Source organism: Acanthaster planci, linkage group LG02, assembly GCF_054643075.1.
Source record: "Acanthaster planci isolate LZ-2023a linkage group LG02, COTS_SCS, whole genome shotgun sequence".
NCBI lineage: Eukaryota > Metazoa > Echinodermata > Asteroidea > Valvatida > Acanthasteridae > Acanthaster > Acanthaster planci.
The window spans coordinates 33,445,232-33,459,232 of NC_141778.1; the positions used below are offsets into that span (position 1 = coordinate 33,445,232).

At 38.4% G+C, this 14,001-nt stretch overlaps 2 protein-coding genes across 2 annotated transcripts; one reads left to right on the top strand and one right to left on the bottom strand.

The window, feature by feature from the left end:
* Positions 1-99: 99 nt before the first annotated feature.
* ube2k (ubiquitin conjugating enzyme E2 K) lies at positions 100-7,731 on the bottom strand. Its single transcript, XM_022252386.2, has 5 exons — positions 7,546-7,731; positions 6,252-6,407; positions 5,260-5,442; positions 3,767-3,895; positions 100-3,325 (listed from the first exon to the last, which is right to left on the bottom strand). Exons 1-5 carry the CDS (start codon positions 7,606-7,608, stop codon positions 3,254-3,256), a joined length of 603 nt encoding a protein of 200 aa, XP_022108078.1. The 5' UTR covers positions 7,609-7,731; the 3' UTR covers positions 100-3,253.
* Positions 7,732-8,040: 309 nt separating this feature from the next.
* LOC110988634 (ribose-phosphate pyrophosphokinase 1) lies at positions 8,041-13,934 on the top strand. Its single transcript, XM_022252363.2, has 7 exons — positions 8,041-8,251; positions 9,123-9,306; positions 10,105-10,203; positions 10,393-10,517; positions 10,633-10,806; positions 11,175-11,334; positions 11,810-13,934. The coding sequence occupies exons 1-7, from the start codon at positions 8,076-8,078 to the stop codon at positions 11,900-11,902; spliced, it is 1,011 nt and encodes a 336-aa protein (XP_022108055.1). The 5' UTR covers positions 8,041-8,075; the 3' UTR covers positions 11,903-13,934.
* The last annotated feature ends 67 nt before the right edge of the window (positions 13,935-14,001 follow it).

Below are 14,001 nucleotides of genomic sequence, written 5' to 3' on the forward strand. Positions count from 1 at the left end.
AAGCACCGGGATAGGTACACAATACGCTTCCGTGGCATCAAACTTGAAAATGATTGATCAATAATGAACCTGAGACCACCACTGCAGATAAAACAGATATTTGATCAGATGTTTTCCCTTTATTCGATCAAAATCTCTTGCATTCAAAGACTAATTCATAAATTAAGTGAGCAACGTGAGTTTTCTTCTAAATTCGTTTCAAATGCCATTTTTTTACAGGGCAGTCCTCATTTGTAAAAATTTAAATAAGAACTTATGCTGAAAGTATGTTAGCCAAGGGAATTTAGAAAAAAATTAAGTATATCCCTTTCAACCTGTAAAATGTCTTTCTGTAAAGTGATATTTATCAACAAAGTAACTTACAGTTATTACTGACATGAAATTCCTCATGTGAGGACAGTCTGAAATGAAAGATGCCATTTAGAATTCTATGAGTGGCAAGATGTTTGTCATCAAAACATACATTTTCTGAGTTTCATTGTAACAAAATTTGGGCAAAGGTATGGAACTATATTCCCCAAATCAATTCTTTAATTCCAAATCCTAAAATTTCTTTCTTTGAAAATAAAGAAATGGGCCTTTAAAAGGAGAGCTTTTGAGCAAGAATCTGTATCCTTGTGTTGGTTTATGATATTATGGTATTTTTTCCTCTTTTTTTGCACACTAATTGAACTGGTTTTGCATTGATTGATTTACCAGTGACAGCATAACACCTCACTGAGAATGCTTTAGTACCTATAACTAACATCTAATACATGTAACAACAGAAAAGACCTTTCAAATCAGACTTATTCAGTGTAACTGGTGGCGTGAAATTGATGCAATTGACCTTGTTCCAGAAACAAAATCCATTACGATTATGAGATTTTTTTTCAGACTTCAGCTTTGCTGCTATTTAGTGATAAGCTATTTCAAAGAAGCTGGGAAATTTCATAAATTTAACACTTTGAGGATGAATTCCTGTATTACCCATTGAGATATTTTGATGCCAGAATGTTTGAAACTTACAACCCCAAAAAACAACAAAAAACACCTGATGGCTCAAAAGTAACAAGACTCTGAACAAATGTGGCCAATGTGTGAGACTTTAGTGAATTTAAATGCATACCATGTGATTTGCCATTAAAGTAAATGATGCAAAGTTTTGCCAAATTTAAGAGCCTATCAACAATCTTCCATGGGCTCAAACGGTTCAATTAAAAAAAAAAAGAACACATTTCCTGGGCAACTATTCAAGGGAACCATTAAAAAAAATCTCAAAACCAGGTCATCTGTATCGATACAACTAGCTACAAGTGTCAATGGCAGAGGTTATTAAAAAAAATGTAAGCTGCGATACGCGTTCTTCTTTCATCTTGTTCCATAGGAGACAACTCTTTACAAAGTCTGAATTGTACAAGACAATTATTATTACACACGTTTTACAGTGAGTCTACACAACAATGAGAGCCCTGGCATCCTATACATGCACAATGGACGATGAGTCACTGCCCAAGCCATATCCATAGCTATTACTACAGTTGCTAAAAAGAACTGGTTGTTCTTTCCAGTTCCACCAAAACTGCTGTGCAGTTGGAAGCAAATTTGTTACAGCTGTAGCAACAAAGAAACTGGACAATTTTGTGGCTTAACTGGGATCCAGAAAGACTTCAATACATGTGCTTCATCAGCCGACTTCAGAAAGTATACGAGGATAGAACTGAGACCTGTAAGCTTTACATTTACTGTTCTTACAGTTGTTGATGGTAACGCCTTTTTCAGGGGGGGAAGAGCTACTGAATCTACCACCAACTGTCCTGCATTCAGGTCTATTCTTATAGCATAGCTCGTCAGAAGAAGTTTACCCACACAGTAAATTCGCTAGGTGTGATTTTCTTTTAAGCAACACTAGTGTGCTCTGTATTCAGAGGTCAGGGTTCACCAAAGACATATCCACATGGTCATTATACATGTGTAATGAATCACACCATGCTATTTACAATTAGTAATTAAAAAGAAAGAAAAAAAATTGGCTTGAAATGTTTGACACCCTCAAATGACCTGCCAAAAGTCTTCTTAATGTTTTGTTTTCTTCCATAAATGGTTGTCTAGTTCTGTTTACTGCATGACCACACGTAGGTTTATTGAGTTCAGTACATCTCACTTTATGAGAGGTAATCCTTAGGGGATATTTAAATTACAAAATGTGGTTTTCCAGGATGTTCTGAAGGAGTCTGCTGCATGTTGCATAGGTCAGTGTGCACCACTTATATCCCAAAATCCAAAAGTGACAGGTCAATGATACATAGATCAAGCTCACTGCTTTGTGTTTTCTGCATCTGCTGTACCTCTTTTCCAGAGTTAATGTATTCAGGTGTCCTTTTTCTACAAATTTCAAAATGTGATTTGTTTTCTTTACTCTGTACAAGATGTTTTTTCCATAGGAGGCTTCATTGAAAAATCACACCAGTCTGTAGTTGACAGTGTTAGTAAAACCAGAATCTTGTTGGTCAGCCATATTTGATAGTTAACTGCGTTATACAATCAGCTTTCCATCATTCATTTTCTGAATCTTGCTTAATACCAAAAAATTAGGCCCAAATATTCATTTGATCACCCACTAGGTCATCTCAAAACTAAAAGAAATTCTAACAATATTTCATTACTTTCCATAAACAAATCAAAGATGTCTGCTCTAATTTTTTCCTTAAATCCACAATCAATATAGTAATGATTTCAGAGACTAGTCATCTTAGGTCTGGTTCCTAAGGTCAGAGTAACACAGGATATAATATCCAAGGCATCAGACTAATTAGCACCTCCTTCAGATACTCACACACCTGTGCACTTGTACAAAAACCAAATTGACAGCCATGGATGTAAAGGAAGAGGGTAGCCAAATCTCATGAAGCTGCTTAGCTGGTTCTCATGATGGAAACCAGTCAAACTCAGCACATACATGTACCACGCAGAACATCGCTGGTGCTCTGTTCTCTGGTACAGTCAGTAAAATTTGTGTGTGTGTTCAAGAGATCTCTGAGTAAAAGCCGCGTCCAAACTACTAGGTTACTGCTAGAAATCATACATGTGTCTGTGAAAAATACATGAAGCCCCTGCTGTAGCAACTTCCATAAGGGCATGTGATATTTCCAGCATAGCCACATAACTGGGACACAGCTTATGCAACTCATAGCTGATCTGTAATGATTAGGAAGGAATTATGGAAGGAGGGTTTATATGTACAGAACAGCATTACATGTTTTTTTTCGTCGCATCAACTCATTAACCTGTCCACGGCTCGTGCTACATCCCAGTCAGTGGCAGAGAGAGCATCTCTTGCTGTGGACTGAAGGAATACAGACAAAAGAAAGTAAGGACAAATGCTCTGAAGTGAACATTTTCCCTCGCAGACTGAAGACGTTGTTTTCATCAAAACAGGAAGGTTTCAGTATTTGCAAACAGAAATAACATAACCAAAACATCTTTACTCAGTCAGGATCACATTTTTATTCCTGAAAGAGCCGTAATGTGGAGTGCAGAATCCACTGAATGACTTGAAGCTATTTCAGGAAATCTAAACATTCTTCTCCCATTAACACATTTCTGTCTGTCCATGATCATGCATGGAAATGATTGTGTGAAGGGGTTATAACAGCAAAACTTGACAAGTTACATGCATTTACTGATGAAGGTATGAAACAAGTCTCTGGAAGGCTAACATGTGATGCAGCACACTCCCCCGCCCCCCGGTGTAAATTATCTTTGCACATGTGACGTGGTAACTTACCTCACCAAAGCCCATTTCCGTGATTTTTTCAATCTTCTCATCTAGTTCTCTGTTGGTACATTTGGCACCAGCGTAGGCACAGGCCCAGTGTCTAGCCGTTTTCTGATAGGCGTCGGGGTTGTCTTTGTACTGTATCAAGTAAGGTGAGAAGAAAACAAACACTAAACAAACTGAGGTGAACTTGCAATCTATTAAACTGAACTTAGACCTGTGACCTTGCAATGACAGACAGAACAGGACCTGACTGCTTACTATTTGTACTGATTTATTCTGATGACAGAATCAAACTGTTTCATTCAAATACGTTCAATAGACAAACTTTGGAATAAGGCCATGATTTAGGACTTGTAGCATGGTATAATGAAATATCTGACATTACCCTACATGCAAAATCATACAACAATTGTATTCACACCATAGTTCTATCCTCTAAAGACTTCTGTCAACTCTATCCACAGTTCTATCTACAGTTCTATCCACAGTTCTATTTACAGTTCTATCCACAGTTATATTCACAGTTCAGTTCTATCTACAGTTCTATCCACAGTTCTATTTACAGTTCTGTCCAGTTCTATCCACAGAATGCATACAATGTATCGGTAAACTATACCAACATATTTTTGTACAATATGCATGTGCAGGTCCACCAAACCTAAGGACAGATGTGTAACTCTGTAATAAATAATTACATGTATATGCACATCAATGAATATGCAAATTCCAACACTGTACGGCAGCCATACTCAGAAATGTATGAGTCATCATTACATGTACATGTACAGGCTTCTGCAGTAAAAAGTAAGGTCAAAGCATCATTGGAATATAAATGAAACGCAAAAGCATCACTGACTGGAAGACAGTATGAACTATCATGACTATAGGTGAACAAGCCAACTCAGATCTCTCATCGATATGAAAACAAACATGCAATTATTGTAGCACTTTTAGTTAAGAATGTTTTTTTCAACCTAATCTTTCCAAATCCAACATGGTTTAGTCACAGATGGGAACATCTTTAAATGTAAACACATGTTAAAATAGGGGCATGAGAATTCAGTATCAATACATATTGCACAAATCTACATGTAGGTCTACATTTTGATACGTTCAGATTGAAAAAGTCACTCAAAATATTTGTATTTGAGTTAAACAGAGGTGATCTTGAAGCATCTTTTGAACTGAATGGAAAAACAGATCATGCTGACTTTTCTGAATGGAACTGTCAAAAAAAGAGGAAGTTTTTTACATCTGCACAAAAAAACAGTTTTCATTGATACAGATGGTCTTCTAAATAAATGAAGAAATCGACAAAAGTGTAGATCCATGTTTGAAGCCGCTGCTTTTCCTGGTGAATGAACAAATAACACTAGGTGTCAAGAACTTTCAGTATTCATAGACAGGGCATGCAGAAATCCATTTGGCTGAATCCATAATATAGGGTTGTGGGGAATGGGGAAGGGGTGGGGTTATAATAGGATGAGGGTGTTACTCACCTGTTGTGCGACTACAGCATCTTGTGGGTCATCAGGCTCGGGTAATGACAGTAAAGCTTGGACTGACAGCAGCACCGTACGTAGTGTCATGGCAGCGGCCCACTGATCTTTCAGGATGTCAAGGCAGATAGCCCCAGTCACTGAACTGATGTTGGGATGCCAGATCTTAGTGGTGAAAGTCACCTGAAAAGAAACAGGGGGAAAACACCTGTCATGATCGTCATTATCTCTGAATATTTGCTGCACCAGTGTGTTGCAAACTCTGAGAACTAGAATGATCATTTTTATTATTATTAACATTAAACGAATTTGCTAATGAAGCTGAGTAATCCTAAAAAGCACTCTTGCTAATAAGCTGGATGAAACCTGCAGACACTGCAGATAATGAGAAGCACTTATAGTTTAGCCCTAACCTCCCAGGCCTTTTTACAAGGAACCATCCTAAATCCTCTGAAATCCTTCAATTTTCATCATGAAAAAATGCATTCAGCCCAAATCCTTCAATATCCTCCAAAAGTTCTTGAAAATGTCAGTTGGAGGTGTGCCCAAATCCTTCAAAATCCTCCGGAGATTCCTGTTATTATGTTGAGGCAGTGCGAATGGCACTCTTGAGCTCTACAGTTGATTCAAAAGAAATATTGGGCTGAACTTGTGCTTGACTAAGCACAAACAATATAAGGTCTAATCCATGACCTTCACGTATGGCATCCTTCGAAATACACCATGTATTTTTGCCATACACCCTGAATCCTCCAAATTCCTCCACTTTGCAGAAAAGGATTTTGGAGGATTTGGGAGGGTTAGGGTTAAAGGTGAAGAAACCTAGAATATTATGAGTAAAAACCACATTGAATCAGGCCTGGACTGAAATCCAAACAGAAATGTGGACTGAGCCAGGAATTCAACTCCAAATAATCAGTTTTGTAATAGCCAAGAGCGTGAGAGTTAAACATGGTGGCTAATGAGATTAACGCACAATTTTGTCAAAGTACCTGTGGGGGGTTGAAGGGGTACGTTTCAGGGATGATGATCTTAAGGTGGAATGTCCCTCCTTCATATGGTGTGTCTCTAGGGCCTGGGATCTCCCCAGTTAGTGCTAAGTATGACTTATCATCTATCAAATCCAAGATGACATCATCTTTGATCAACTGAAAAAAAGGAGAAAAAATCTGAATTATTTGAAATACAAAAAAATTGTATTTACAAAATGCCCAAGGACATGGAAAGTTTAAAATCTTAAACTTTATTCTTAAAGTTTACTACCCAGTGAAATAAAATCCAATGAGAGAAAAAAAACACAAACAACAGAATAAAGGGTAAAACAAACACGCAATGATCTCATCAAAATAAACAATTTTTGCAAAGGAAAAGTCTTGGTCGATCAAAACAGCTCCAGCCTGTTATCTTTAGTTCACAAAATTTTGTTGATACTTTCAGATGGTCTAAAAAAAATGTGTTTTATTTCAGTAAGTTACAATTTATTAACCTGATACTGTACATTGCTCACCACGCATCCACAGGAAAAACAGAAATTTCAAACCACCACATCAAATCTGAATAGCCTGCATTCTCAAGAAAATCTGCACAGACAGTGCTAACATCTGTGACTGCCTAGCAGCATACAACATGTCAGGTCCTTAAATTTCGCCATTTACTGTGAAAACCAAACAGACTTTTCAATAGGTGGTGAAACAAAAGACCTGGCAACTAGTCACAGATTTTGGGGGTAAAAAGCAAAGGCAAAGAGCTTCATATATGGACAACAAGAATTTTCCCTTAAAATATTATAACAACCATCAGAAAGCGATAACATGTCCTAAAAAGTGGAATTTAGGTGAGAAAATTTTGATGCATTTACTTAGAAAACAGGTTTTCTCTCAGACGTCTCAAGAGTATGTGCACAGAGGCATCAAGTGTTGTCCGTAGGCCCTATATCGAACTCTTTCCAAGCAAGGTTTAAATGAATCAGTTTGGACTGGAATAAAACTTGAAAGTGGTGTATTTTTTTCCTAAATGGTTTAAATGAACTTGATAAAAATGCTATTTGCAATCATGAAACAATCCGCAAGATTAAAGCAGGTCTTCAAATGTATGCTTTAGACTGGAGCAAATGGGTAAAAGTACGAGGAGGTGGGCGTGGCAACAACAAATTTGAAATTTATGAAATGACGTCAAACAAATGGACATGGCATTCAAACATGTTCGTCATGTTCACTCCAAAGTCAAATCAGCGACCAGTCTGTCTCACTGTTGAATGGCCTGGGTGTTTAGAACCTATTACATTACCTCGGAGTCTCCCTTAACTTCTCTTAGTTCCCTCTTTATTCTGGAAGCTGCTATAGTAGCCATGAGGTAGTTGGTTTTCTGAACTATACATCTGGTCAAATGCAAACCGACCACATAAACGTCAACACCGACGTCCACTCTCCACCTTCATTTTCGTGATCTTGCGCAAAATTCCCCCAGAACATTTTTGAAACACAAGAGGGCGGGCTTCAAAATAATGAGCGACCTCGTGGAATGTTAGGTCATGCTTGTTCAAAATAAATTACTTTTAAAAATGTTATGTCGATCCTCCCAAATATTTTATTGCACCGTATGCATTTTTGATTTCTTATTTTATGTAGAAAATATTTATCTATATTCAATACTGAATACTGAATAAAACAAAATTCTTCGGAAATTATACTTTTTATATAATGAATATTCATATTGCGTATGTGATTTTCCCGCGAGCGCGCCCGCCGTCGTCGTACTCGTGTGGCCGTTCATTTGTCAGGTTTGTGGCGCACATGTTATGATTACCGTACTGATGCATGGTTGATCAGAATCCGCGATCAAGCCCACTTGTGCTCGGAGAACAGAAGAAAATGCCGAACGTGAAAGTATTCAGTGGGTCATCCCACATCGATCTTGCCCAGAAGATTGTGGACAGATTAGGGTTGGAAGTTGGTAAAGTTGTCACCAAGAAATTCAGCAATCAAGAAACTTGGTAAGCCCTAGGCTTTGCTGCCTTTTCAATTTCACCTTTTTTCCCATGATCCCTCTTTTACTTTTTTAGGCTCAGGCACAGTGAACAATGGTGAAAACAAGACCCGAGAAGGAATTTAAAAAAAGTCAAATAAAAATGGCCAAAATAAGAAAAAATACATAATTTATTTTTCAGTAAGTTGTTGCTTATTTGTTATACATAAGAGGAAACGTGCTGATCATGCTGATGGGCTCGATCGATGTGCACAATGAATTTGCACAGCCTAATTCTGCCACCATCCAATGGCCTTTTCTTTTCACTTTGTGGTTGTTAAAGATTGTTTCAAAAAGGGAATTCAAGTTGGACATTTCATGTAAAATCAACCGATCATCTGATAGTCTGGCACTCATAGTGATAGTGCAATGCAATTTTGCCATCATGCTCAGTCTTAGACTTATTATACCCAGTTATCCCAGTACTTTTCAGGACTGTTACAGTACATAGGCCAAGGCCTACTGAAGATTTGCTGTTTTGAGCTGTACGGAATTTCTCTGCCGTCACGAGAATTTATGCCCTAAGATATAAGATTTCACATGTCCTTTCTGGATGTGGTTTGATGTCGGATGTGAAGCTTGTTTATAGCCTAAAAAGATGAAATTTGTTTGCTTACCCACACCATGCAGGTGTGCTCACTAGTCATGTTAGTTGCAAGAAAATCATTGTCAGCAGTATGACAGCTTGGCCAATTACAGAGTGGCTCCTGTCTCATTTTATTTTCCTTTCACCCTCAAATGAAAGCTGCATCTGAGGGCGGAAGGAAAATTTTAAAAAATGGTGTTGTGCCTCTGTTCTATGTAAAGTATTAACCAGCCACAATAAAATCTTCTTTCAGCGTTGAGATCGGTGAAAGTGTGCGCGGTGAAGATGTTTACATTGTACAGAGTGGATGCGGAGACATCAATGATAACTTGATGGAGCTGCTGATCATGATCAATGCCTGCAAGATTGCATCTGCCTCTCGGGTCACAGCTGTCATTCCTTGTTTCCCATATGCTAGACAAGACAAGAAAGACAAGGTCAGCCTGACACGAGCAGTATGGGTGTACATAACACTGTCAGTGTAAAACTGCCAGTGTACATGGTGTATACATGACTTTTACATTTACTTTTTATAAAATACAAATATGGGTAATAGTGTGTGCCTTTCAGTACCTTACAGACTTGCTTTTTATGCCAAAAGAATGTTGTATAACTATTGGTCATTTGCTGCTTGCCAGAAACAGATCAGTTTTACGGCCTATTTTTTGTGGCTTTGAGGAGACAAGCCTGGTTCACCTCATCCCTGTTGAGTGATCACCAACGGTCAGTGTTTTACTGATCAGGTGACCATTCTGTCTCCTTCCTGATTGGTCAGGACAGCCACAGATCAATCAGTGCGGCCATAGTACTGGACAGAGCATCCTCAGTACTCTATCCAGCCTCCAGCTTGTCCAACAGTTTAACAGAAATTCGAAAGTATATGTCTGTTTTGAGAGTTTTCAAACCACATTTTATCTGCAAAGCAAAGGGTAGAAAAGAATTAATTTAAGTTCATGCATGAGGCCCAAAACCAATTCAGTAGGGTGGATAAATGCATTAACATCAAAACATTTTGCTCAGAGACACTAACTCCTTGTTGGGTATGGTTCTACTGGTAGTAGATCATAACAGTTCAAAAAGGAAGTCAAGTGGGAACAACAGATCTGAAACTCCACAGGAATGCATACATAGAAAACAAAGCATGATGTCATCAGTGCATGGCTCAATTGACTGCAAGATGCTAGCACAAAGGTTGTTGCGCACCTTTGCTGAATCGTCTTTTCCCTCTGTTACAGAGCCGTGCCCCCATCTCGGCCAAGCTGGTTGCTAACATGTTGTCTGTCGCTGGAGCAGATCACATCATCACCATGGACCTCCATGCATCACAGATACAGGTACATGACAAAAGAAACGTCTGCTGTAAGAATATAAGAAACTGGGTGTCATTTCTGTGACAGTATTAGTCTTGGTTAGTCGAGATTAAAATCCACATTATCTTGTAGGGATCTGCTTTGAACAGTCTACCCAGTTGCTTAATACATGCTTGATGGTTGTTTTCACCCTTACAATACAATCACGTGCAGGGATTCTTTGACATTCCTGTGGACAACCTGTACGCTGAGCCGGCTGTGCTGAAGTGGATCAAGGACAATATTCAGAACTGGGAGAATTCCATCATTGTCTCACCAGATGCTGGGGGTGCAAAGAGGTAAATTTTCTCAAATTTACCAGTTTTTTTGCTGTGGTCCAAAGTGATCAGCACTCATGGTTACTCGACAAACTCGTTCCAGGAAACAAGTTCATCTCCTGTATTTGTTTTGCAGGGTCACGTCTATTGCAGATCGACTAAATGTAGAATTTGCCCTGATCCACAAAGAGCGCAAGAAAGCGAATGAGGTGGCCTCGATGGTGTTGGTTGGTGATGTGAAGGACCGTGTAGCAATCCTTGTAGACGACATGGCAGATACATGTGGGACAGTCTGTGAAGCCGCCAACAAGTAAACAGCTTGTTTAGTATTCATGCCATTTACAAATCAAATTACTTTTTGACAATTCTGCCCGTAGCCTGCAAAGTTTGTGTACAGTGACTTTACAGTGGTTCCAAGATCATTAACACCTGCACAAAACACTATAAGCCTTCCAGATAGTTGACCTACAAGAGCAGCTTCCCTTCTCATAAATGTTAAGAGTCGTACAAGAAACTTGATGATGGCAGTATGAACTTTGCAGTAGTTGCCCATCTGCATAGAAAAGATCTTGCCTATAAGTTAATGGCCTCGCCTACTTCCTGAATATTTCAAGTGGGTGTATCGATTGAAAGAATTCGAGTCTAGTATGGTTCCTAGTTCTTCTATCTTCTGTACAGGCTGAGAGACGCTGGGGCCCTCAAGATCTACGCCATCTTGACTCATGGCATCTTCTCAGGGCCGGCCATCTCCCGCATCAACAATGCCTGCTTTGAGCAGATTGTGGTGACCAATACCATCCCTCAGGAGAATAACATGAAGCAGTGCAGTAAGATCACAGTGAGTAATTACATTGTGCTTCTGTCGTGCTGGAGTTGAACAGTGCCCTCAATTGTATACATAGAGCAGTGTTGCCTCATCAATTCTGCATATAAGGGGGGAAAATACAATCATATTTTAAATTTGATTGGCAATGATGTGTACAAGTATTTTATATATGTCATAGCAAATTGTTAACAAATAAAATGAGCCATTTTCACTCTTAATGCATGACTACACGTCCCTAAATATATTGTATTAGCAATCAAGGCACATCATCTCAGGAACCTCTCCTGAATGGGCCTTTTAACATTCCAAAAACCATTTCAGCTCCCTTAGATATACACAACATCCGACAGATCACCCAGAATTCATTTCATTCAGGAGGGGTTGGAATAAAAGCACACACTTGTGTCCTAACGATGCCTATACCACAATAGGAATGTGCCTAGATTTTTGTTACAAACCTTTTCCCAATCTAATCTTGCCTCTGCAGGTAATCGATATTTCCATGATGTTGGCCGAAGCGATCAGGAGAACACACAACGGGGAATCGGTGTCCTATCTCTTCAGCCATGTGCCCCTCTGAACTACTTGTGGAAATCTTCTGTCAAACTGTTACGCCACTTGTTTTCTTCACGGCATTGCATGCCCTGCAGTCCACTTGTTAATATTACCATAGGGTTGTCAAAAGCTGCACGTTGCCAGTATTGTTGCCGTTGGATTTTTGATGCACTGTCAGAAGTTTGATGAAGGGGTTCAGAAAAAGTAAAAACTGATGGAAGATCTGACCCATATTGAGAGGCAGGTTGTATCAGCCAAGTAGACAGATTTAGTCAAGTAGACGAATCTGTTTTAAGGATGTATTTTTTGTGTTAAAAAATCCATTTTGCACCACCCCCATGACCCAAAACCAGATTTGCACATGCAAAGAGACTCGGAGAAGAGTGTTTTTCCATTTTGGATAAGTCTTCTCTTGGCTGACACTTTGTATTTATCACACCTAAATAGGTTATGTATGATGAATCATTTTTACTTTGATTACTTTGTCACTTTCTTCTTGCATTGAGACATTGAGTACTGACTGTTCTGCTTTGAAGCTGTGTGTTTTTTTGTTCTTTGGTTTTTTTTTTGCATTTAATTCAGGATTAATGTAATAACAGACTGGCAGATGTGACTCTATTCCATTTTGAAGGTAATACATATGTGACAGGGCAATCTGAAACATTTGTTTGAGACTGGATGAGGAGAATGAACACTGATAATGCCCAAGCAGAAGCCAAGAGACTACATCAGCATCCATTCTCCTGAGATGGTCTTAAACATACAGTTAAGACTGCCCAAGCACATTTATTTCCTTTCATAAATATCTTTGTCACAAAGTCAAAACCAGTTTTACAAAATCATAAATTTGCAATGATTTTGTCACCAGTGTTACTTCAATTTGTTTTCAAACACACCTCTATGCTTCTAGCTACATTCTGGCAGGTTCCCGTAGTGACTTGTCATAATCTCCTCATATGGAGATTGGCACACATTGCGCACTTTGTATGAAGTGGTGCACAGCCAGCTGGCATTTTCTCAACTTTGAAAGATCAGCCATGTGACAGGCTCTCAACCACTGGGAATGGCTAAACTATTTTGGTGTTTATGAATGTTGCTTTGAGCAAAGTTGAATAAATTTAGTCTTCACACTCTCAGTAGTACCACAGTAAGACATGTTTGTTTCATGGGAATCAAACTACATTTGAACTATGTCAATTTGGGTAAAAATTACATTTGATAAGCCATGATATATAATGGTTTGTCTTGAAATGAAGTGTAGATGTTGTATTGGTATGGATATGAGCAGGGTCAGTTGAGTTAGGCATTTTGGGATCTGAAATGAAGATAAGATTAACCTATAAATTCTGCAAAAGCCTGTATATGTTGCTGAGTTCTGATGAATTTCAAGAGCGTGCAACTCTGGCATTCATACTTCATTCAATGTATATATTATCAAGTCAAAAAAATTACAAGCTGTGATTCAATGCACTTTTCACTTTTAACCAGCCCGATTGAAGTTATTTCTGGGCATTTTCAGGACAAATATTACTACATGTACATATACATGTAGTCCATGAACATCAAATTAATCATTTGACACTGAATGACATGTAAACACACATGATGTCCCTTACTTGTTCCACGGAGAACGTGTTCACTCGTTTGAGAATTCTGTTGTCATTTCTGCAGTTAATGTATTAACATGTTAAGCTTGGTTGGGTTGATGTGCAATTGCAAGGTTGAATTTATGGGTAAAACAACTGGCCCCAGCAGCTTTTTCAGGTGAGAAAATCCCACGTTAACCTTTTATCTTGGAAGTTATTCCGATTTAATTTAGTAAAAAGTTTGCCTTTATTCATGGTGTACGTTACGCATATACTTTTTCTGTGAAATAGTCATCGGGATATTTGTTCCAGTTCTAATTAATCAGGTGGTATTTTGAAATTGGACTTTGTTTTTCACAATAGATTCACTGATGGATAGAATTCCGTTGAATTCACTTTGTTACAATCAACCAATTATGTGCTTGTTTAATGATGTACAAATCCCAGTTAAATAAATTTGTCCCAAAATGAGTGAATGACTTTAATGTGAACTTATTTAAATATTTAAATTTATGGTTCTTGTGTAATCTTAACATAG

Coding starts and splice junctions, on each gene's coding strand:
- ube2k (XM_022252386.2), bottom strand. CDS start 7,608: ATGGCTACTATAGCAGCTTCCAGAATAAAGAGGGAACTAAGAGAAGTT. Junction 6,408..7,545: donor AAGTTAAGGGAGACTCCGAG/GTAATGTAATAG, acceptor CCTTTTTTTCAG/TTGATCAAAGATGATGTCAT. Junction 3,326..3,766: donor CGGAAATGGGCTTTGGTGAG/GTAAGTTACCAC, acceptor GTATTCCTTCAG/TCCACAGCAAGAGATGCTCT.
- LOC110988634 (XM_022252363.2), top strand. CDS start 8,076: ATGGTTGATCAGAATCCGCGATCAAGCCCACTTGTGCTCGGAGAACAG. Junction 9,307..10,104: donor GACAAGACAAGAAAGACAAG/GTCAGCCTGACA, acceptor CCTCTGTTACAG/AGCCGTGCCCCCATCTCGGC. Junction 10,204..10,392: donor TCCATGCATCACAGATACAG/GTACATGACAAA, acceptor AATCACGTGCAG/GGATTCTTTGACATTCCTGT.